The sequence below is a fragment of the Pan troglodytes genome, chromosome 5, assembly GCF_028858775.2.
Source record: "Pan troglodytes isolate AG18354 chromosome 5, NHGRI_mPanTro3-v2.0_pri, whole genome shotgun sequence".
In the NCBI taxonomy this organism is placed as follows: Eukaryota; Metazoa; Chordata; class Mammalia; order Primates; family Hominidae; genus Pan; species Pan troglodytes.
The window spans coordinates 87,797,856-87,820,527 of NC_072403.2; the positions used below are offsets into that span (position 1 = coordinate 87,797,856).

General features: G+C 35.5%; 1 protein-coding gene across 9 annotated transcripts in view; it reads left to right on the top strand.

The window, feature by feature from the left end:
• MYO6 (myosin VI) overlaps positions 1 to 22,672 on the top strand; it is a 167,467-nt gene that overhangs the window by 82,618 nt on the left and 62,177 nt on the right. For 8 of the 9 annotated variants that reach the window (XM_009451571.5, XM_009451573.5, XM_001144940.8 and 5 more), the window contains exons 6-11: positions 1,329 to 1,434; positions 4,387 to 4,442; positions 9,105 to 9,202; positions 9,735 to 9,899; positions 13,454 to 13,534; positions 16,914 to 17,094. In XM_009451571.5, the coding sequence (XP_009449846.1) occupies positions 1,329 to 1,434; positions 4,387 to 4,442; positions 9,105 to 9,202; positions 9,735 to 9,899; positions 13,454 to 13,534; positions 16,914 to 17,094 (687 nt within the window). The remainder of the gene's footprint in view (positions 1 to 1,328; positions 1,435 to 4,386; positions 4,443 to 9,104; positions 9,203 to 9,734; positions 9,900 to 13,453; positions 13,535 to 16,913; positions 17,095 to 22,672) is intronic. The other variant, XM_016955884.4, reaches the window with a different exon arrangement.

Here is a 22,672-nt window from a genome sequence, read left to right on the forward strand (position 1 = left end):
GCTATGACAGGCATTGTTGTGTTGCAGCCTGCAAAATGGTGCCCCATCCCTTAGAACCTGAATACGAGCAAACATCACTGGAGAAAAGTTACATGTTTAAAATGTAAATAAACCAGCTTTTATTTTTAGCTTTTTACTGCTAAAAAACAAGTGTTTGGAATGATTCTTTAAAAATGTGTGGAGGATGGGTGTGGTGGCTCATGCCTGTAATCCAAGCACTTCGGGGAGGGCGGATCGCTTGAGCCTGGGAAGTCAAGACCAGCCTGGGCAAACATGCAAAATCTTGTCTCTATAAAAAAAATGAAAAAATTAGCCGGGCATGTGCTTGCCTGTAGTCCCAGCTACTCTGGAGGCAGTGGTGGGAAGATCGCTTGAGCTCAGGAGATCGAGGCTGCAGTGAGCTGAAATCATGCCACTATACTTCAACCTGGGTGACAGAGAGATACCCTGTCTCAAAAAAAAAAAAAAAAAAAAAGCACTGCTGATAAATTGGACAAAGGGATGTGTGCGCTCTTGTATATGGTTTGCATTCTCCCCTTAGAGTAAAAGCCGTTTCTGAAGTCTTCTTGGCACATGTCTGAGGTGAGAAATAGTTGTCTTATAGAGCCAAATTGTGATGACCTAGTTTTGAATTAAAGTTGTCTTAATTTGAGACTGCTTTAACAGCATTAAATTGCTTTCAACTTGTCTGTGTAGTCGTAACATTTAATACAGTTTATAGCCTAAATTGTTGGAGTCTAATGAAGATAGTTAAAAAATATATATGTAAACAGAGGCAAATCTAGGAAATTTAAAGCTGTTAATTTTGCCTAGTTGTAAAATGTTGACAAATTCTAAATTTAATAGTTGTATTAGAGGAAAAAAACCCCACAGATATATTTTGCCATTATGTATTTTTTTTTCCAGCTGAATTTTTGGTTGCCAGATTTCTTAATTGGAAGCTCATTAATTCTTGCTTTTCACTGGGGACTTCATTAGTTATGCATAGTTATGCATAGTTATGCATTTTTTTAATCCCTCTGCAGATCAGCTCTGGAATTAGGAAGAGATGAGCCACAGCCCATAATATCAAGACATTCTGTCAGAAACTTAAGAGTTGTTTATTTGGATTTCATATTACTTAACTTTTAGGATAATAAGATAGAACATTTAAAGTAAATACTTTTAAAATGATTTGAACACTTTTGAATGACTTTATTTTAAAATTTCATTAACATTGAATAGACATTTATGATTTCTTTAAGAGTAAGTGCTCCTAAAGTGAACTTTCTATTATTAACTTTATATTTAATATATTGCTCATCATTAATGTCTTATTTTGACCCTAGCTGATAAAGCTTTTCGAGACATGAAGGTGCTCAAGATGAGTCAGTCTATCATTGTATCTGGAGAATCAGGAGCCGGCAAAACAGAAAATACAAAATTTGTTCTAAGGTGAGTATTCAGCTAACTTGAAGTATTTGAGTAGGTTGATCTTTTTTTCCCCTCCTTGAGATAGGGTCTTACTGTGTCACCCAGGGTGGAATGCAGTGTCACCACCATAGCTCACTGTAGCCTTGACCTCCTGGGCTCAAGCCACTGTTCCACCTCATTCTCCCGAATGGCTGGGACTATAGGCACATGCCACCATGCCCTGCTAATCTTTTACTTTTTTTGTAGAGATGAAGTCTTACTGTGTTGCCTAGGCTGGTTTCGAATTTCTGGGCTGGGCTTGAGCAACCCTCCTGCCTTGGCCTCCCAAAATGCTGGGATTATAGGCATGAACCACCATGCTTGGCAACCAGGTTGACTGTTTTCTGGTAAAAAAATACTTACGTAAAAGTTGTCAACCATTTCTAAGTGTATAGCATAGTAGCATTAAGTATATTCACATTGTTGTGCAGCCAATCTGTACAATCTCCAGAACTTTCATCTTGGAAAACTAAAACTTGACCCATTCAACAACAACTCCATTTATCCACTCACCTAGCAACCATCATTCTACTTTCCAGTTTTTCTGTGAATTTAACTACTTTAGCTATTTCTCATGTAAGTGAAATTACACAGTATTTGTCTTTCTGTGACTGGCCTATTTTATTTAGCTCAACTTAAGATTCATCCATGTTGTAGTATGTGTCAGAATTTCCTTCCTTTTATTTTTATTTTTTAGTATTTTGGATCCCATCCTTCCTTTTTAAGGCTGAATACTGTTTTATTGTAGATCTGTGGTACATTTTGTTTATCCATGCATTTGTCAATGGACATTTAGGTTACTTCCACCTCTTGGCTGTTGTCAATAGTGCTGTTATGAACATGGGTGTGCACATATTTCTTTGAGAATTTGAAAAGGTTGACTTTTAATACCTTTGCATACTTCATGACATAGTTTGGAATGGTGAGCTCTATCCTCTTTAAGATACAGACACCTTATATGGAAGCTAGTCTATAGATTACTGAAAGCCAGCTCTGACATGTTATTCACACGAGGATCTTGGAGGATACCGGTACTGGTTAGACAAAGGGTGATCTAGAAATATTCCTTAAGAATCTCACATTTACGTTCTGTCTATATTTCTGTTGTTAGCATGGTTAAAACCATTTTTTACCTTAAGCTTACGATAATTTGCCTCCTTATTTCTATTTCCCTATAGTCTGCCTCCTAATGTGTTCTCTTTGCTGCCATTAAATTAAACTCTCTGCATTGTGTTTTTTTTGTTTGTTTGTTTGGTTTAGTTTGTTTTTTTTGAAAACAGGGTCTTGCTCTGTTGCCCAGTCACCCAGGCTGTAGGGCAGTGGTGCAATCATAGCTCACTGCATCCTCGACCTCCTGGGGCCAAGTGATCCTCCTACCTCAGCCTCCCAAGTAACTGGGACCACAGGCATGTGCCACCATCCTGGCTAATTTTTTATTTTTTTGTAGAGACAGGGTTATGCTATGTTGTCCAGGCTGGTGTCCAGCTCCTGGACTCAAGTGACCCTCCCACTTTGACCTTCTAAAGTGCTGAGATTACAGGCATGAGCCACCATGCCTGGCCTTACACTTTGTTTAGAATTATAGCATTTTAAAAATGGAAGGAATCATAACACTCATTGTAGTATAGTTCTTTTAATTTACATACCCATGAGGTTAGATCTAGTGGTTGAACTACTGCTAGGAGCAGCATACTCACCAGTGTTACTCCCACGGAATTATAGTTCTTAGTTGATTGCTGCATAGTGGTACTATGAAAGTTTGCTATTCATTATGTAAATATGTATGCTGTTCAGAGTTATTTATGTAAAATCAATTGCAGAGTTTGTTAACAGCTGTTATATATATGTGTATATATACATACACACAATTCTGGTTAAGTGAATGCTTCCCAGTATTCTTGGATTCTAAGTGTTTCAATTTCTTTTTCTTTCTTTCCTGTATGTAATAGTCTATATGAGTCTATGATTAATATATGAAAATGAACAAAAAGTTAAGGAGTTATAAACTTATAATATGAACTTACATTTTAAATTAAGGATTGCTCTGTATTTTGAAATGTGCCAGGCAAATAGTTATTTCTCCGTGTTTCATATTTCAGTGAAACAACAGGAATAGTGATAACTTCCCAGTTGTTCGGAGGCAGATTGCCTCATTTTCTGTAGCCAAAGATTGAATTAATAGGCTCTCACAAAAGGCTTTGACATCTCCTATAGTTGATGAATATGATATATTTAAAATCAAATAGTTGGATAAAATCAGAACATTCCCAAAACAATTTAAAAAACAATATCGATTAGATGTTAAATGCAATACAAATAGAATTTATTTTTCATTTTTATAATTTCAACATTTAGATTCAGGCCATACATGTGCAGGTTTGTTATGAGTATATTTTGTGACACAGAGGTTTGGGGTGTGAATGATCTCATCATTGAGGTAATGAGCATAGTACCACCAAATATAATTTTTTTTTTTTTTTTTTGAAACGGAGTCTCACTCTGTCGCCCAGGCTGGAGTGCAGTGGTGCAGTTTTGGTTCACTGCAACCTTGGCCTCCCAGGTTCAAGCGATTCTCCTGCCCCAGCCTCCTGAGTAGCTGGAATGACAGGCGCATGCCAGCATGCCTGGCTAATTTTTTGTATTTTAGTAGAGAAGGGGTTTCACCATGTTGGCCAGGCTGGTCTCGAACTCCTGACCTCAGGTAATCCACCCGCCTTGGCCTCCCAAAATGCTGGGATTACAGGCATGAGCCACCACACCTGGCCCCAAATAGAATTTTAAATAAATTTTAAAAGCTATGACAGAATAGTTGCATTTAATTACACATTTGTTATAATGATGATCTAGGTTTCAGTTTTATATGTACTAAATAATTATAAATTATTGTACACCATATTATTGTTATCAACATTTTTTATCCTATATTTTAAACAGATACCTGACTGAATCCTATGGAACAGGTCAAGATATTGATGACAGAATTGTTGAAGGTATTGCTAATGTTTCTGTTGTTAACGCATGTACTGAAATTAATTTACAAGACTTCTTTTAGTGGTCTGGAATGTTCTTCTCTCAGAGATGCAAAAGACTCTCTTATCTCCTACTAATCATTGCTCATATATCATCTTGTTATTTACCTAATATCAATTGTTTCTGCCCCCACCCGCACCTCATGAAAACACTAAGAAGGCAGGGATTTTTGTTTCATATTCCAAACCCCTAGAATGGTAACTGATACAGAGCATAAATATCTGTTGAATGAATGAAAGAATACAGGAATGTCTTTAGCTTCCTGTTTGTTTTATGGAGCTTGTTTTGTGTAAAGGAAAGAGGAAGAAGAGTTATTTGGCATTAGGTGCTTTTTTAAAGAAGTCATTTTTTAACGAAGGCAGTAGTGTGTAAATTGATTTCCTTAAGCTATCCATGCTTGTATACCTTCTTAGAAAGTCTTCTTGTACCTCAGTTTGGAGACTGCTGGCCTAGACTACCATTATGTTGAATCTCCTGCATGATGCCCTCCTGCATCATAGACTCCTGTTTGGTCTCTTCACTTAGATTCTTACTTCTCCTTAATCCAGTCTCTGTATAGAAGTTGGAATAATTTCTTTTTCTTTTTCTTTTCTTTTTTTTTTTTTTTGAGGTGGAATCTCACTCTGTCACCCAGGCTGGAGTGCAGTGGCTTGATCTTGGCTCACTACAACCTCTGCCTCCTGGGTTCAAGTGATTCTCCTGCCTCAGCCTCCCGAGTAGCTGGGATTACAGGCGCCCACCACCACATCTGGCTAATTTTTGTATTTTTAGTAGAGATGGGGTTTCACCATGTTGGCCAGGCTGGTCTTGAACTCTTGACCTCAAGTGATCCACCCGCCTTGGCCTCCCAGAATGTTGGGATTATAGGGGTGAGCCACCGCGCCCAGCTGGAATAATTTCTTTTGCTTTAAATAATCTGATGGCTTCATATTGCTCTCAACATCATGCCCCAAATTCATAACATCACCCACGGTGCTCTGTGTGGTCTGGCTCCTGCCTCTTCTGAGCTCACCTGGAGTCATGTTTCTTTTGACTCCTTATGCTTTAATCACATTGGGCTCCTTGTAGTTCTTTGAGCTGTCTTAAACAGGCTTCTCTGAACACTTTTTCTCCTTCCCCCTGTCTTACTTTCCCCCACTATGTACTCAGTAAGCATTTTTTAATAATAATGGTGGTAATAACATATATGGGTTGTATTAGGCATTATCTCATTTGTTTAAAAATCTGTTATGTAATTTAAATCTTCACAGAATGAATTAGAAACTATTTTATCCCTACTTTAAAGATGATAATATTTAAATATGCTGAAGCTCATATTGTTCATCAGTTGTGAAATTCAGATATAAAGCTAGGCATTTTAACTACATGCCGTAGTAAATGCATATTTTAACACTCTCTTGGCCTTTTTTGTTTTTAAATTAGAGACAGCATCTCACTATGTTGCCCAGGCTGGTCTCAACCTCCTGGGCTCAAGCAATCCTCCTGCCTCAGCCTTGTAAGTAGCTGGGACTCTAGGAGTGCAATACACATGCTCTTGACATCTTAAAGAAAAATGTTGGTTGAACAAAAACTTATTAGGGGCCTTGTATGTTCATGCATTTTGCTAGATCATAGCAAATGATATGTGCGTTTTTCGCAGTGATTTAAAATCTGCATGTAGATCAATCTAAATACAACTCTAATAAACATTTTTAAAGTTGAGCATCAGTAAAGTTTTTTTTTTTAATATAAAGAATTTCCTAGTTTCATTTACAGTTTTTATGTGGTGTTGTAACATACCCAGATATGTACTTATCTTGTAAGTAATGCTTTATTCACAGTAAAGTGCCTTACTTTAGCGAGGGAGTCGTTCTTGAAAACTGTGAATAAATTAATAAAAAAGAACAAATTATGGGCTACCTCAGTAAAAGACTAATTAGTATTCTGATTTGCTCACTTGAGGTGCACACTCACTTAATAATTGGATATACGCCCAGTTTCTTCCCCAGTAATGTGCTGTACAGTATGTAGTGTGTTATAGTGGAGACAAGTTGGAAAGTGTTATTCCAAGTGCTTCTATAGCTTCTTTTTTTTTTTTTTTTTGAGACTGAGTCTCACTCTGTCGCCGAGTCTGGAGTGCAGTGGTGTGATCTTGGCTCACTGCAACCTCTGTCTCCTGAGTTCAAGTGATAGCGCTGCTTCATCCTCCCGAGTAGCTGGGATTATAGGGGTGTGTGCCACCACGCCTGGCTGATTTTTGTATTTTTTTTAGTAGAGTCGGGGTTTCACCATGTTGGCCAGGCTGGTCTTGAACTCCTGGCCTCAGGTGATCCACCTGCCTCAGCCTCCCAAAGTGTTGGGATTACAGGTGTGAACCACTGCACCCAGCTCAATAGCCTCTTAATGGAGAATAGTAAATGTAACTAGAAGGGTATAGAGTCTTTTGATCCCATCCTTAATAGAAGTTTAGTTGCTGGTTTTGGAATGAGTATATTATTAGTAGCATTAATATGATTTTCTGTTGGAGAGGTTCTTATCCTATTTTGGGATATTTTACTGTTTTAAATTCTTCAGCAAAAACTAGTAGATTATCAATAAGGGAGTTGGGGAGACCTGTAATTGAGTCCTCTTTTTGTTAACAGCCAGTTATGTGGACTTTGAAGAGTGAGTTGACCATGGTTTTTTTTTTTTTTCTTCTTGTTTTTTTTTTTTTTTTTTTGAGTTGGCGTCTCACTCTTTCACCCACGCTGGAGTGCAGTGGCAAGATCTCGGCTCACCTCAGCCTCCATCTCCCGGGTTCAAGTGATTCTCTTGCCTCAGGCTCCTGAGTAGCTGGGATTACAGGTGCCCACCACCATGCCCGGCTAGTTTTTGTATTTTTAGTAGAGACGGGGTTTCACCATGTTGGTCAGGCTGATCTCAAACTCCTGACCTCATGATCTGCCCACCTTGGCCTCCCAAAGTGCTGGGATTACAGGTGTGAGCCACCGCGCCTGGCTGACCATGTTGGCTTCAGTTTTTTTGTCCCATCTGAAACATGAAGGATATATGTTAATATTTCTTTTAGTTTTAATGTTTTCTTACTTATTTTGGCATGTGAAATGGCTGGGGAATGATCTTTAAAAGAGTTTAGAGACTAGTTAAGCATTCTACTCTAGATAGAATAGGAGAAATCTACTTGAAAAGGCTTCATAAGAAATATGACTTCATGTTTATTTTTTTATTTATTTTATTTTATTTATTTATTTTTTTGAGACGGAGTATCGCTGTCTCCCAGGCTGGAGTGCAGTGGCGCGATCTCGGCTCACTGCAAGCTCTGCCTCTGGGGTTCACGCCATTCTCCTGCCTCAGCCTCCCAAGTAGCTGGGACTACAGGCGCCCGCCACCACGCCTGGCTAATTTTTTATATTTTTAGTAGAGACGGGGTTTCACCGTGTTAGCCAGGATGGTCTCGATCTTCAGCCCTCGAGATCCGCCTGCCTCGCCCTCCCAGAGTGCTGGGGTTACAGGCATGAGCCACCAAGCCCGGCCGGCTTCATGTTTATTATAGGAAGAACATGCTTCATAAAAAAAAATTTAACACTGAACATTATGAAGCACTTTAAGTTTGTTGATGGAGAATATGTGTGTAAGATTAACACTAATTTGGTATGTTTGTAATTGAGATTTAGGTGAGTATAAGAGTAGAATCTAATAACTCTTATCCAGTCATGATATGTGTATAGGTGATTGTAAAATAACAGTGAAAATATTATATTTATTCATTAGGATTTTAAAACCTATTATTCTGAGAGCCTTAGGTAATTCTGTAAACTCTTAATTTGTTAAATTTCACTGGATATACATGTAAAAATGTTAAATATGGAGACTATTAATATGTAAAATGTTTTAGAAAAGTAAGTCAAATAATACATCTCTTGCCTATATTTTCTCACAAGAGGTTTGCTGTTTTATCTAAGTACTGTTGTGGGCCTGATATACTAGATAAAACAGTAAAATTTTTAGGGAAAAAATTTTAAAGTCTAGTTATAAATTTTGTAACATAGTGGCTTAAAAATTTAGTCTTTCCTATAACATTTATATTTTCTTGTTATATATTTGAGAAATTTTCCTATCTCCTGGACTTGAATAGTGCCTGAGCATAGTGGGTAGTCAATAAATATTTGTGGAATTTGGCATTACATGTGAATTCCTTCATGTTATTTTTTTTTTTTTTTTTTTTTTTTTTTTTTTTTTTGAGACAGAGCCTTGCTCTTGTCGCCCAGGCTGGAGTGCAATGGTGCGAACTCGGCTCATCGCAACCTCCGCCTCCCGGGTTCAAGTAATTCTCCTGCCTCAGTCTCCCAAATAACTGGGATTACAGGCATGCACCTCCACGCCTGGCTAATTTTTGTATTTTTTAGTAGAGACGGGGTTTCATCATCTTGGCCAGGCTGGTCTCGAACTCCTGACCTCGTGATCCACCTGCCTTGGCCTCCCAAAGTGCTGGGATTACAGGCATGAGCCACTGTGTCCCACCCATGTTAATATTTTTTAGAACATTTTTTTCTAGACATATATATTAACAAATGGAGATATACCATGCATATTTTGTAATGTTCCGTCATGCTAATTTTTTGATGGATTTTTTTGTTTCTCAATAGCTAACCCACTCCTAGAAGCCTTTGGAAATGCGAAGACTGTTCGCAACAATAATAGCAGTCGATTTGGGAAATTTGTAGAAATACATTTTAATGAAAAGGTAAGTGAGAGTAAGCTTTGGAATGATATTTTTGGGGAGTGTTTGTGAAAATGCAAGGGTCAGTTGGTGCTGTATTTGCACTTAATGGTAAATACCTTTAAGTTTCATTGTTACTTTAGATGGTTGCAGGAATATATGTGTCCACTATGACCATCTAAAAGCTCCTTTCACAATCTAAAACCCAGATGCTGAATTTGACTTCAGCATTGAGTATTACTGTATAGCTAGTCATGTAAGATATTCTAGCACCTGTGTTGAGGTACGGTGCAAGGTCAATTGTGATTCTTAGGAGGCTCAAAACTTAGCAGGATTTGGGTAGAGACTTAAATGAGGATGTTTAAAATGAAGGATGACCATTATAAATACTCTGTGCTTACGTTTAGTTATTTGTTTTTTCCCCTTTATTTGGTGAATATTATAACCTCTTTGATAGACAAATGTGTATTAGAAAAGGTAAATAATTTAACATTGGTTAATTATATTTTAAGACTTTAAATGCAAAAATATATTTTCTCTGTGTTTTGTTTTTTAGAGCTCAGTTGTTGGAGGATTTGTTTCACATTATCTCCTAGAGAAATCTAGGATCTGTGTTCAAGGCAAAGAGGAAAGAAATTATCATATCTTTTATAGGTTGTGTGCTGGTGCTTCTGAAGATATTAGAGAAAAACTTCATTTGAGTTCACCAGATAATTTTCGGGTAGGTCAGAAGAAAAGAAATTTCATATAGCCAGGTGCAGTGGCTCATGCCTGTAATCCCAACACTTTGGGAGGCTGAGGCGGATGGATTGCTTGAGCCTGGGAGTTCGAGAGCGGCCTGGGCAATGTAGCGAGACCCTGTCTCTAAAAAAAAAAAAATACAAAAAATTAGCTGAGCATGGTGGCACTCACCTGTAGTTCCAGCTACTCGGGAGGCTGAGGTGGGAGGATCACCTGAGCCCAGGAGGTTGAGGCTGCAGTGAGCCATGATTGTGCCACTGCACTCCAGCCTGGGTAACAGAGCGAGACCCTATCTCAAAGAAAAAAAAAATTTGTATAATTTTTGAAAATATAATTGCCATCAAGCCTAATACTTATTTTAGTGAATTTTGAAATCTACTTGTTGTGTGTATGTAACTTACATTGGATCAAGTATAACATGTTAGAATGACCACTGTACTGAGAAGATCTCTATTAAGGTGTACTGCTGAGTTTATAATATAACACTGTATGAGGAGGCACATAATGGAATAGATAAAAGGATAGATGTTAAACCCTACGTCAATTTAAACTCAATTAGAAATTGATAATAGCTCTGTAATACTAGCTTTAAAGTTACCTTTGACTTATCTGTAAAAATGTTTGAACACTAAATTAATATTAATAAAGGACACATGATTGAATTTCTTAATTTACTTCAACAACAAATATTTATTGCTTGCCCATTGGGTGCCAGGCATTGGGCCAGGATTAAAAAGATAAATAATACACAGTCCCTGCTCTTGATCAACTTAGATGTGGTGGGAAACGCACACACACACACACGCACACACGCACACACACACACGCGCGCGCACACACACACACACACCCGAGCATTACAAGCGAGTAGAGTTTCTAGGAGCGGTGACTGGGGATGGTTTGGTTAACACAATTTTCAGATTCTCAGGTTAGAAAACAGTGTCCTTGTATGGAGTATGGGAATGTAGTTTATACAAAGGAATGCAATGTGAGTAAGGAATGTCGTCTGTATAGAGTTCCCCAGCTGATTCTGATAGTCTTTTTTGGTCAGAAAGCCTCCATTTGAGAATCATAACACACATAATTACTGCTCTGTGGTTGTGTGTGTGTGTGTGTGTGTGTGTGTGTTTGCAGACAGCTTTTCTTTTACTTCAACCAATTTCTTTTAATGTGTGTTTGCAAATTTTAAAAGTCTGTTGTCTTAAAACACTTTATAAATGTATCTCTTTATATACTTCTAAAATGTCCAGTCTTTCCTAGAGCTCTCCAAATTAATTGGAATTTGAAGCTAGTTGCCCACATTTTCATGAAAGTAAAGGAAGCATTTCTTTTTTACTATGGTTTTTAAAAAAGGAATAAATTACTAGGAATTACATGAAATATAATAATGATGATACGGTTTTGTCAATACTTAGCTGACAATAAAGTGATGTGACTATTCTGGCCTTAATCTAGCATTTCTTCCTGCTTGGAGGCTTGGGAGTATAGTATTTTTGGGTTTCAGAATGTACAGCCTTTCCTGGTACAATGGCAGGCATCCTGAAAGGGCAGCTATTGAAATATATCTGGTCAGAGGATTTCCTGTTTCTGCAGTGTGAACCAGGAGGCCTGATTTCCTTTCTTACAGGAGAGTCCTTGTGATGGTAAGAGGAAGAGTAGGGGAACAGCGTTGCATACATCTGCCATCTTGAATATTCCTCTCATATGCAGGCACAACACACCCACTACTATATCCACTTCCCCCAAATAATTCTGCCTTAAAGTCACTTGAAAGTGTGTTAGTGATTTCATCAGGTTTTTCTGTAGTTTAGCCCTCTGGTTATAATTGAGAGATCAGGTTTTAAAAACAAAGGGGAAACCTGCAGTAGGTTGAACACTTGCAAAATTGTTGAATTTTTTTGGTCACTACTCTATCAAAATTAGTATGTAAAGAATTGTGGATGTATACGTCTGTAAACATTTTTATTAACCACACATATACTTTAAAAAGTAAAAGGTTTAAAAATGTTTGCATTTAGACATTTCAAATATTTCTGCACATGTTTCTGGAGCCAATTGCTGTAATCATGGATAGATCCTTGAATGTAAAGAAGGCTTGGATAGAATAAGAATAGATGGCCGGGATAGTGTTCTAGTTACAGAAAAACTAAAAGGACACGTTTCTATCCAAGGTTGTAATATTAGGCCCCACTGTCCAGAAGCAAAGTATTTGACAAAACAATTGGAGTGAGGAGACAAAGTGCTTGGTAGCAAAGAACATATTTATTTTGGCTCTATATGTTTAAACTATTATTCTGCTAAGTAAAAGAGCTCTTATTTGAAACAGTCCATTGAAAATGCTTACCAACATTGTCCCTGCTCCCTTCTCTTTTATTTTTTTCCCAAAGATTCTAGGGTGGAAGAAAAAAAAACCCATGTATATAGTTGTCTTGTTTTTACTGTATTTTAGCATTTAATTATAATGGAGAAGGAAAGATAGATGCATCGATTGTCTAAAATATTAATTTATCCCCAAATCATTCAAATTTTTATAAAATTTTTTTTGGTATGTGTATGATGTGGTGTATTCAATTTGGGAATTCATGCCATGGTACAATAAAATCATAGCAACCTGATTTAAGAGAAGCTGAGATGTTTAAAAAATCTTGTCCATCCTGTTCTCTGTGTACATCCTTTCTGATCAGATTTGCCCAATTCCATCTAAATGTCTTTAGGCTGTGTGTAATTTTCAGAAAAATGCAGTACTTTTAGTCTACCGTATAGCAAATATGTTCATTCACTTTTTATTAGAAACAGTTTTTAAATGAAGCAAGCCTTCAATTGTGAGACTAATAAATGGGAGCAGTAGATTCTTGTTGATACCAGTAGATTTTCTTTTTTTGAACTACTCCTCTTGTTCTATATTTTGGAAGCATTTAGCTTTTGAAAGCCTTTGGTAAGTGAAGTAAATCACTGAAATAAGAAAACTTTAAATTATTTGATCCATAAAGCATAAAGCAAGTACTGTAATTTATGTACAGTCATTGTTAGCTTTCAATAAATGTGAAAAGCATGTTTTAAAAAACTGACTCTAAAAATCAAAAATTAAGAAAATCAAGGATAGAATTTCTTAACTTCTCAGAATTTAAAATATTACTTGAAAAATTAAACCATACTATCGGTTCTTACTTGAGATTCTACATATTTAGTAGGAAGGTGATTTTCATGATTTTATGCACTATGTTTAGATTTTTGATACTGAAAAGATATAAAATTGTTGCCCTTTAAAAGTAGAAAACTTTTATGTCATTGATTTTTAATCATTTTATTTAATCTACGCTCAGAGATTAGGATTTTTAATATTCCTGGTTTTATTAGTAGGAAGAAAATGCTTATAAAATAAAGAAGTATTGATTTGAATGATGAGATTATACAGTACTCAAGTTGTGTTTAGAAATTCTTCATGGTTGGCACTATTTGGTAAGTTGTGTTTTCTCCTGTATTATTTCCCTGTGGATCATATATGTTAATTATATTTAATTTGTTTTGTCATAGTATTTAAACCGAGGCTGCACTAGATACTTTGCTAACAAAGAAACTGACAAACAGATTTTACAGAACCGCAAAAGTCCTGAGGTATAGTAGACCATTGTTCATAAAATCTTTAACTTAAAAAAAAACTCATGCTGAAAGATGTGTTATAATTTTTATTTTGGAGCCCAAGTAAGAGTTCTAACTTTTAGGCTTATACTTTAAAAAACTAAATATTCATCTAAGTCTCTGTCACAGTGTAATACTTTATACCTCTTGTTGTTATCTAGTGAAGTGACAGGTTCTGGTTCTTCTGGTTGGGCATCACTGCATTGCTCTCCTCTCATTCTGTTTTCAAGCATGAAGGTATTAAATTGCCTAAGAATCATTCTCTTCTAGCATTTTTGAAACTTGCTCTTATATTACCCACTTGAGCTTAAGTATATGTCTTTTACAATTTATTGTCTATTTCAAGGCTGATGTGAGGTTTGATGTAGACAGTAAATAGATTAAGCGTTCTTGGGAAGAAATGCTTATAGGCTAGGCGTGGTGGCTCACACCTGTAATCCCAGCACTTTGGGAGGCCAAGGCGGGGAGGATCGTTTGAAGCCAGGAGTTTGAGACCAGCCTGGGCAACATAGTGAAACCCCATCTTTACAAAAAATAAAAAAAATTCGCTGGGTGAGGTCGTGTATGCCTGTAGTTCTAGCTACTTGGGAGGCTAAAGTGGGAGGATTGCTTGAACCCTGGAGGTGGAGGCTGCAGTGAGCCACGATCATGCCATTGTACTCCAGCTTGGGCAACAGAATTAAAAACAAACAAAAAAAAGCTGGTCAGGTGGAGTGGGTCACGCTTGTAATCCCAGCACTTTGGGAGGCTGAGGCAGGTGGATCATTTGAGTTCAGGAGTTTGAGACCAGCTCGGCCAACATGATGAGACCCTGTTTCTACCAAAAAATTACAAAAATTAGCCAGGTGTCGTGGTGTGTGCCTGTAATCCCAACTACTTGGGAGGCTGAGGCAGGAGAATCACTTGAACCCAGGAGATAGAGGCTGTTGTAAGTGGAGATCGCACCACCGTACTCCAGTCTGGGCGACAGAACGAGACTCTGTCTCAAAAAAAAAAAAAGCTTATATATTATTGTAGTTCTGTTTAAAACATCATATTTATGTAATATATTATGAAAAATTTATATATTGGTTTCAGTAAATTATATTTCTAAGAATAATTAGATATAATTATACCATTAAGTATTATTTTTAAAACATTAAGTTCTTAATGTAAAAATTTACAACCCTTATAAATTTTAATATGCAGTGTTTAATAAGTGATATTAAGTTACACGTACTCAAGGGGCTTAAGTTATGAAATACTAAAGTAAGGATTAATGATAGATACTGGTTAATGTTACTTTTATTAATTTTATTAAATATTTAAATTGAGTAATCGAACACATTTTTATAATAGTTAGTTTTTAATGCTTCTACATTTGTAAGCCCAATATTTTTTACTCTTCTTAAAATGAATGAGATGATTTATATTTTTAGCATATTTATATAAAAGGATAGAAAGCAAATAAAATATTCCATTATTTAAAATTCTAAGCAGACAACCCTACAGTTAATTTTTATTTAATTTGGCATTTTATATATCATTATAGATACAGAATCTGAATTACAAACTATAAACTTTGCTATAGCCATGGTTGGTACTTTAAGAAGCAACATTAATATTTATTATGGTATCTTTCTTTGTCTTGATAAGACTATGTTTTTCTGAGATATCAAAATATAGTAGCTATATTCCTTTCACTAAGATAATGGAGAGCTTTCCTAGTGGGACATTTCAGCAGTTCTGAAGGGGGGAAAAGATATAAATTTGATCATTTGCCATGGAAAAAAATGGAGTAGAGAGGAAAGAAAACGAGTTTACTCTCCAAACAGTAGCATGTACTCTCCAAAGAAGAAAATTGCCCTCTTATTCTAGAGTCAGTATACTCTTTCAGAAATCTTATTCACATTGAGTGAGTGTGCGTTTATATGTACAGTTAAATAATGGATTAATATGTTTAAATTACTTTTTATGTCTTCTTTATCAGGAGGATGAGGTGATCATTTTGACTAATTAAACCCTTTGCCCAATTCCATCTGAATGTCTTTAGGTTGTGTGTAATTTTTAGAAAAATGCAGTATTTTTAGTCTGCCATACAGCAAATATGTTCATTAACTTTTGATTAGGAACAGTTTTTAAATGAAGCAATTCTTTGACTGCAAGACTAAAAATTCTGCATGATGTGTGTTTTCTGCTGAACAGTTTTGGCTGCATGTGATTGTTTCCTTTGCTTCTTTTAAGAATAAAATTGAATTTTATTGTCTTAGATATTTTCCAGAAATGTTACACATTCATAATTGAACATTTTAAATAATTTTGTGGAAAGACAATTATAGCTTGAGCTGGGAATCATTTGTTTACTGGGAGGAAAAAATATCTATCTCCAGGAGGCATCTTTAATGATCAGTTAATCATGATCCTGTTACTTAATGTTTAACTTGTATATTCTCAAGTTCTGGAAAATTTCTAGTACAATCTTTTTGTGTCCAGTAACTTTTATGTTTCTCCTTCTAGTTTCTGCAGACCTGACTTTCTTCTTCTTTTTTTCTTCTGAGTTGGTATAGAGTCTAACAAATGAGTACATTAGATGCAAGTTCTTTTAGGAGAGAAAACAAATTTTCTTCTCATTTTTTCTGAAATGTTTTAAGTCATTGTGTAAATTATTAGAGTAAGTATAATGCTTACTAATATACTTTACCATATATATATATGCATATAAAAAGGTTTAAAAAAGAATTCTAAGGCATGAAAATTGTATCAGCCTGACCCCTATTTACTACAACTTAATATTGGTGCAGTTGGTGGCAGTTAACCTAAAGGAGTCATACTGATTGTCACATTTAAATTTTTTATTGCACCTTTTAACTTACTTTTTCTTTTTTTAATTAACAAGAATAATATATATTTATACAGTACATTGGAATACAATGTAATGTTTGATACATGTATACATTGTGGAATAATTAAATGAATATATTTATCATTACCTCATTTAAAAAAACTGTAATGTTGGTTCAAGTATTGATATTCCCTCCTTTTTCACTCAATTTTTGTCTTTTTCTAATATGCTAGGATTATAAGACTTTAGAGTGAAAATTGTAATTTAATTGAAAAACATCTAATTTCATTATTTTAATTGAAATTTTTACTGATAAGTGTAGATTCACATGTAGTAAATAGTGAAATAGAACAGAGAGATCCTGTGTATACTTTTCATGATCATTTAGTTTTTGAATGTTAGAATAGTAAAGATTTTCCCATTGACAGATTTTATTTTTGCATGTTATATAGTGCATTAATTGACCTGGTGTAGTAGTTTTAGTGTACTTAAATAATGTAACGATCAGTTAATTGGTGTCTTCTTGTTTTGTAGTACCTTAAGGCAGGTTCTATGAAAGATCCTCTGCTAGATGACCATGGTGATTTTATTAGAATGTGCACGGCTATGAAAAAAATTGGTTTGGATGATGAAGAAAAGCTTGATCTCTTCCGGGTAGTAGCTGGCGTCCTGCACCTTGGAAATATTGATTTTGAGGAAGCTGGCAGCACTTCAGGTTTGCTTTTTATTTTTTTAAGAGGAAAAAAATTAAATAGAATTTCTGTTATTTATTTGTCATATGAAAATTGTCTCTTTATATGCAGTTTGCTTAAAAACTTTAAGAAATATCTAAAATATACTGAGTTACATGTTGAATCTCCCAAATGAAGAATGTTTCATTATCAGTCATTCTGAGCTCAGTTTTGAACAAATCAGTGATATTGCTTAGGAATAAACCTCTCATTTTTGAAGGATAAATAACTGACTATTTTATCCTGATAAATTTAGGGTAATTTTTAGTTAAATTTTCCAGTTATATTACACTTTTCCAATAGGTGAGAAGATTAATTCTCTATCATCTATTAAGGCATTTTTGAAAATTTTCAGGATCATTGGGTGAATTAATTAGGGCAATTTAATATATAAAAGCCCATGTACTTTATTAATGAGAAATGAAAATAAATGAAAATTTTAATCTTATGCAGATTGAAAAGAGTATTGAAATACATGGCAAAAGCAACTTTTCAACTCCAGTGTTTCAGTCTGTACATAAACAGTAGGACTTTGCATAATTCTAAATTTGATCTACGAATACAGGGAATGGCAAACTATGAACCACAGCCCAAATTTGGCCCACTGCCTGTTTTTGTAAGTAAAATTTTATTGGGACAATGCCACATCCACTCATTTATGTGTGGTCTATACCAGCTTTTGTGCTAGTGTCAGAGTTGAGTAGTTGCAACAGAGGCTATATGTCCTGCAAAGCCTAAAATATTTACTATCTGGCCCTTTAGAGAAAAAGATTGTCAACCCCTATATTAAGACATTATTGTACGATCTTATACCAAGGATGAGTTAAGGAAAACCTACAGCACCGTTTAATGTAGTAGTCAATAATGGGCTTTGGTGTTAGATCCCAGAGGCTCTCTGAGCTTTGGTTTCCTCACTTGCAAGATTAAATAAACCATGAGAAGGACTTTTAAAGTACAGCCAGTACCTAGTGTAATGCTAAAGGTTCTTGCCTTAGCCATGCCAAAGAATTGGTGTGGTGGCTGCCTGCAGTGAGTGATGGAGATAGGGACCAAGAGAAAAAAAAAGCCATAGACTTTATTGAGCAGAGTGACAGTACAAAGCTTTCACAGTGTGGAAGGGGTCCCGAGTGGGTAGCCAGAGTTAGATTATGCAGTTTCCTTTTAAACTCTTCAAGGCAGGAAATACGTGCAGGGGGAAGATGTTACCAGAGCGAGAAACAAAGGCAGTAAATTATTTTGTGATGTGTTTTAGATTTTGAGGAAAACCGGAATTGCAACTTAGGTTTTATTTACTTTATGACCTTGCAGCGGCATGGCAAAGGAGACGGGAATTTACGGGACTTTACAAAGTATGTTTACAAGGAGTTGGAATTAGGAGCATAGATAAGGCCCACTGGTCACAGAAAAATGGGCATTTAACATTTCTTTTAGTTTCAGGGGAGGGGGAAGGGAGAGAGGGAGAGAGGACATAGGGAAGCTTATGGCAAAATTTTTGCTGTTATAGCTTTCTTGGGGAAGAAAACACATGCACAAATCCTGGTGTTAGGAATATTTTAAGCACATATCTTTAATATTATTCATCCAGGACCAAAGTAAGTCCTGATACAGGAAATGAGTGAGTTTCACAGCTTCCTGAGCCCCTACTCGACCCAGGAAGCCCAGCAGGCACCTCCTCTCACTAGCAATAGTGTGCATACAGGGAAAGAGCACAAGAAGACAGGAAAAAAAAGAAGATTAAAAAAAGTGTTATATGCAAGACACTTCTTATTCTGCATTTCATCATAAACATCATAATTGTAATCTGTATATCATAAATATAATGAGGTAGGGGATATTATCTCCATTTTACAGAAGTGGAACCTGTGTTGAAATGATGCATGTGGTTATTGATGAAGTTGTAGTTGTGAGAGCTGGTTCTGCTCATGTCTGACTAACACAGAGGCTTGTGATAATTGTCCCTTCTTTCTCCCAGGCCACTGAAATTTGTCATCTATGAATGAACAGACTAAAACAGATGTCTTAATGATTTTCAGATCTAATGTTCTGTAATGCTGTGAAATCAATAATGTGAGATGCAACATAACATAGTGGATGGGAGCACGTGCTCCCGATCCAGATGCTTTACCACATACTGTCTGTATGACCTTAGGCAGGGAACTTAGCCTCTTCATGTCTTAGTTTCCTCACTGTAAACTGAAGGTAATAGTACCTACCTCATGTTGTGAAGAGGAATACGCGAGTTAAATATTTGTAAATGATTTGAGTACTTGTGTCTGGCACATAGTAATCATTATAAGTGCTTTAAATGAGTAAGTACAATTAAAATACAGATTGCTCCCAATTTAAAATGAAAAAAAAATTCAAGCAAAATTAGATATGTTCTTAATGTGCATTAAAATTTTTTGTTTTTTTTTGAAGGATTGGAAAATTTGTTTTGAAAACGTAATGAATGTTAGCATACATTTCATTTGCTCTCTAGCATTGTTATACCAAAGGAGCATATGTGGGAGATTCTAACACAAAAAAAATCTTTACAATAATTAATACACACTTTAGAAATGTTGTTAGAAGTGATAAATAGCATCTTCACACCTCTTATTATTACCCTGTGGTAGAAGATGCAGTTGTATAGAGTATTATAAGTGTTGCATGATCAAGTTATTTGAAGAGTATGAAATGCCCAAAAGGTAATGCTATTTGCATTATCTCTTATTTTTCTTCTCTAACTTCCTTCTATTGAGGGGAAAGTGAACAGAAATCAGGGAAGATTGGAAAGAGACAGGGAATCAATAAGATTAATATGTGATTCAATTAATTATTTTAAAAGCTAAGATTTTATTATGTTTGTCTTCATCCTTCCTATGACTCTTCCTATAGATCCAAATGGTTTCTTTCTAATTAGAAGTGATTTCTTTTTTCCCTAGGGAGCTTAATTTGGCATGTCTTAGCAATTTGAAAAAATGTTGGTTTTGGCAGGATATGGTGGTTCTTGCGTGTTATCCCAGCATTTTGGGAGGCTGAGGCGGGAGGGTTACTTGAGCTCAGGAATTCAAGACCAGCCTGGGCGACATAGTGAGACCCCATAAAAAAACAAAAAAACCCCCAAAACACACACACAAACGCACACACACACACAAAATAAATTAGCTGGGCATGGTGGTGCATGCCTGTAGTCCCAGCTACTTGGAAGGCTGAGGTGGAATGATTGAGCCCTGGCGGTCGAGGCTGCAGTGAGCCATGATCGCACCACTGCACTCCAGCTTGGGAGAGTGAGACCCTGTCTCCAAAAAAATTTGGTATTTTTATAATTATTCTACTGGAAAGATTATTCTCCAATAAGCACTTACAGGACTCTTAACTGTCATAAAGAAGTTTTTGCATGATGAAAATGCAGAAAACTGCATTGGGACTGCCTATGTTTTTAAAATTCCACATAACAGATAAAATGTTATTATAAGAAACTTTAAAAATGTTTGAAGAACTTCTTTTTTGGAAAGAAGTGATATGAAAACTTTACATGATAGTATTTTGCCTTTTAAGACTTATTAAAAATCCTGTTTTTTTTTATCTTAGCCTTACATAATTTTTGGAGGTATGTAAGAAACTTTGCAATATGGTAAAAAACAAGAAATATTTAAATGAATTATTTGATGGTCAATTTTTGGAGAGCTGTATAATTTCAGGCAATATGTATATGTATAGAACCTACACGAGTAATAAGCACATTTTCATAGAATGAAACATTCAAAATATTCTCAAAGTATCTCTCTTTTTTCTTTTTTTTTGGTAGGAGCTTTATTGAGATCTAGTTAATATACCATACAGTTCACTCAATTGAAGTGTATATATCAGTGGTTTTTAGTATTTTCAGAGTTGTGCAACCATCACCATAGATTTAGAACATTTTCATCACCCCACAAAGAAACCCTGTACCCATTAGCAGTCACTCCTCATTGCCCACTTCTCTCAACCCTAGGTGACCACTAATCTACTTCCTGTCTATAAATTTATTCTGGACATTTCATATAAATGGAATCATACAATATGTGGTCTTTTGTGATTGGCTTCTTTCACTTAGCATAATGTTTTCAAGGTTAATCCATGTTATAGCATTTAGCAGTACTTCATTTTATTTTTATTGCTGAATAATATTTCATTGTATGGATATACTACATTGTTTATCCATTTGTCAGTTTCTAGACATTTGGGTTGTTTCCATTTTTGGCTATTATGAATAATGCTGCTGAGAACGTTTGTGTACAAATTTGTGTTTGGATGTGTTTTCATTTCCCTTGAGTAAATACCTTGGAGTGGAATTGCTGAATCACATCATGGTAAACTCTGACCTTTTGAGGAACTGTCAGACTTTTTCAAAGCAGCTTTTCCACTTTACAAAGCTATTCCCATCAGAAGCGTATGAGGGTTTCAGTTTCTCCATATCCTCACCAGTACTATGTGTATGCTTATAGCAATCGTACAGGGTGTGACGTGTTATCTTTTTGTGGTTTTTATTTGCATTTTCCTGATGGCTCAAGATGCTGAGCATCTTTCTGTGTGCTTACTGACCATTTGTATATCTTTTTTGGAGAAGTGCCTGTTGAGATTCTTTGCCCATTTATTAATTGGGTTGTCTTTTTATTACCAAGTTGTAAGAGTTTTGAAAATATATTCTAAGTACAAGTCCTTTATCAGATATATAATTTGCAAATCTTTTCTCCCATTCTGTATGTTATCTTTTTACTCATTTGATAGTGTTCTTTGAAACTCAAATTTTTATTTCAGTGAAGCCTAATTTATCTGTTTTTTCTTTTATTGCTTGTGATTTTGGTGTTATATCAAAGACATGAAGATTTACTTTGTGATCATGAAGGTTTATACCTAGTTTTTTTCTAACAGTTTAATAGCTTTAGCTCTTACATTTAAGTCTTTGATTCCATTTTGAGTTAATTTTTGTTTATGGTTGAGGAAGGGGTCCAGCTTCATTCTTTTGCATGTGGACATCCAGTTGTTCCAGTACCTTTATTGAAGAAGCTGTTCTTTCCTCAGTGAATTGTCCCAACAACATCTTATTATTGTAAGGTCTCATTTTTCACATTTTTTTCTCATATATATTCTAAGATTGGTATGTTAAGTAGTTTATGAATTTGTCATAAAATTGTCATGATTTTCACACATTCTTTGTAGTTTTTAATCAGGTAGTCTTAGAATATATCGTTTATTAATATTAATCTGAAAATATTTGTAAAATGTTATTTTTTATTATGCAAATAAATATAAAGAATAGTTAATCGTTAGTACTTTCTCTGTACCAGACACTATTCCAAGCATTTCACATACATAACCTCATTAATCTAAATAACAACCATATAAGGTAGGTAAAGTAATTATCCCAGTTTTATGGACGAAGAAACTGTGCACAAAGAGAATAAGTAACTTATTCAAGGTCACATAGCTAGTAGTTGTAGAGCCTGATCAGCCCTGAGACTAAAGCACTTTCTTTCTTTATAGTACTTTTTAAACAGCCCTTATAAATAGAAATCTGTAGATATGATGTACTAAGGC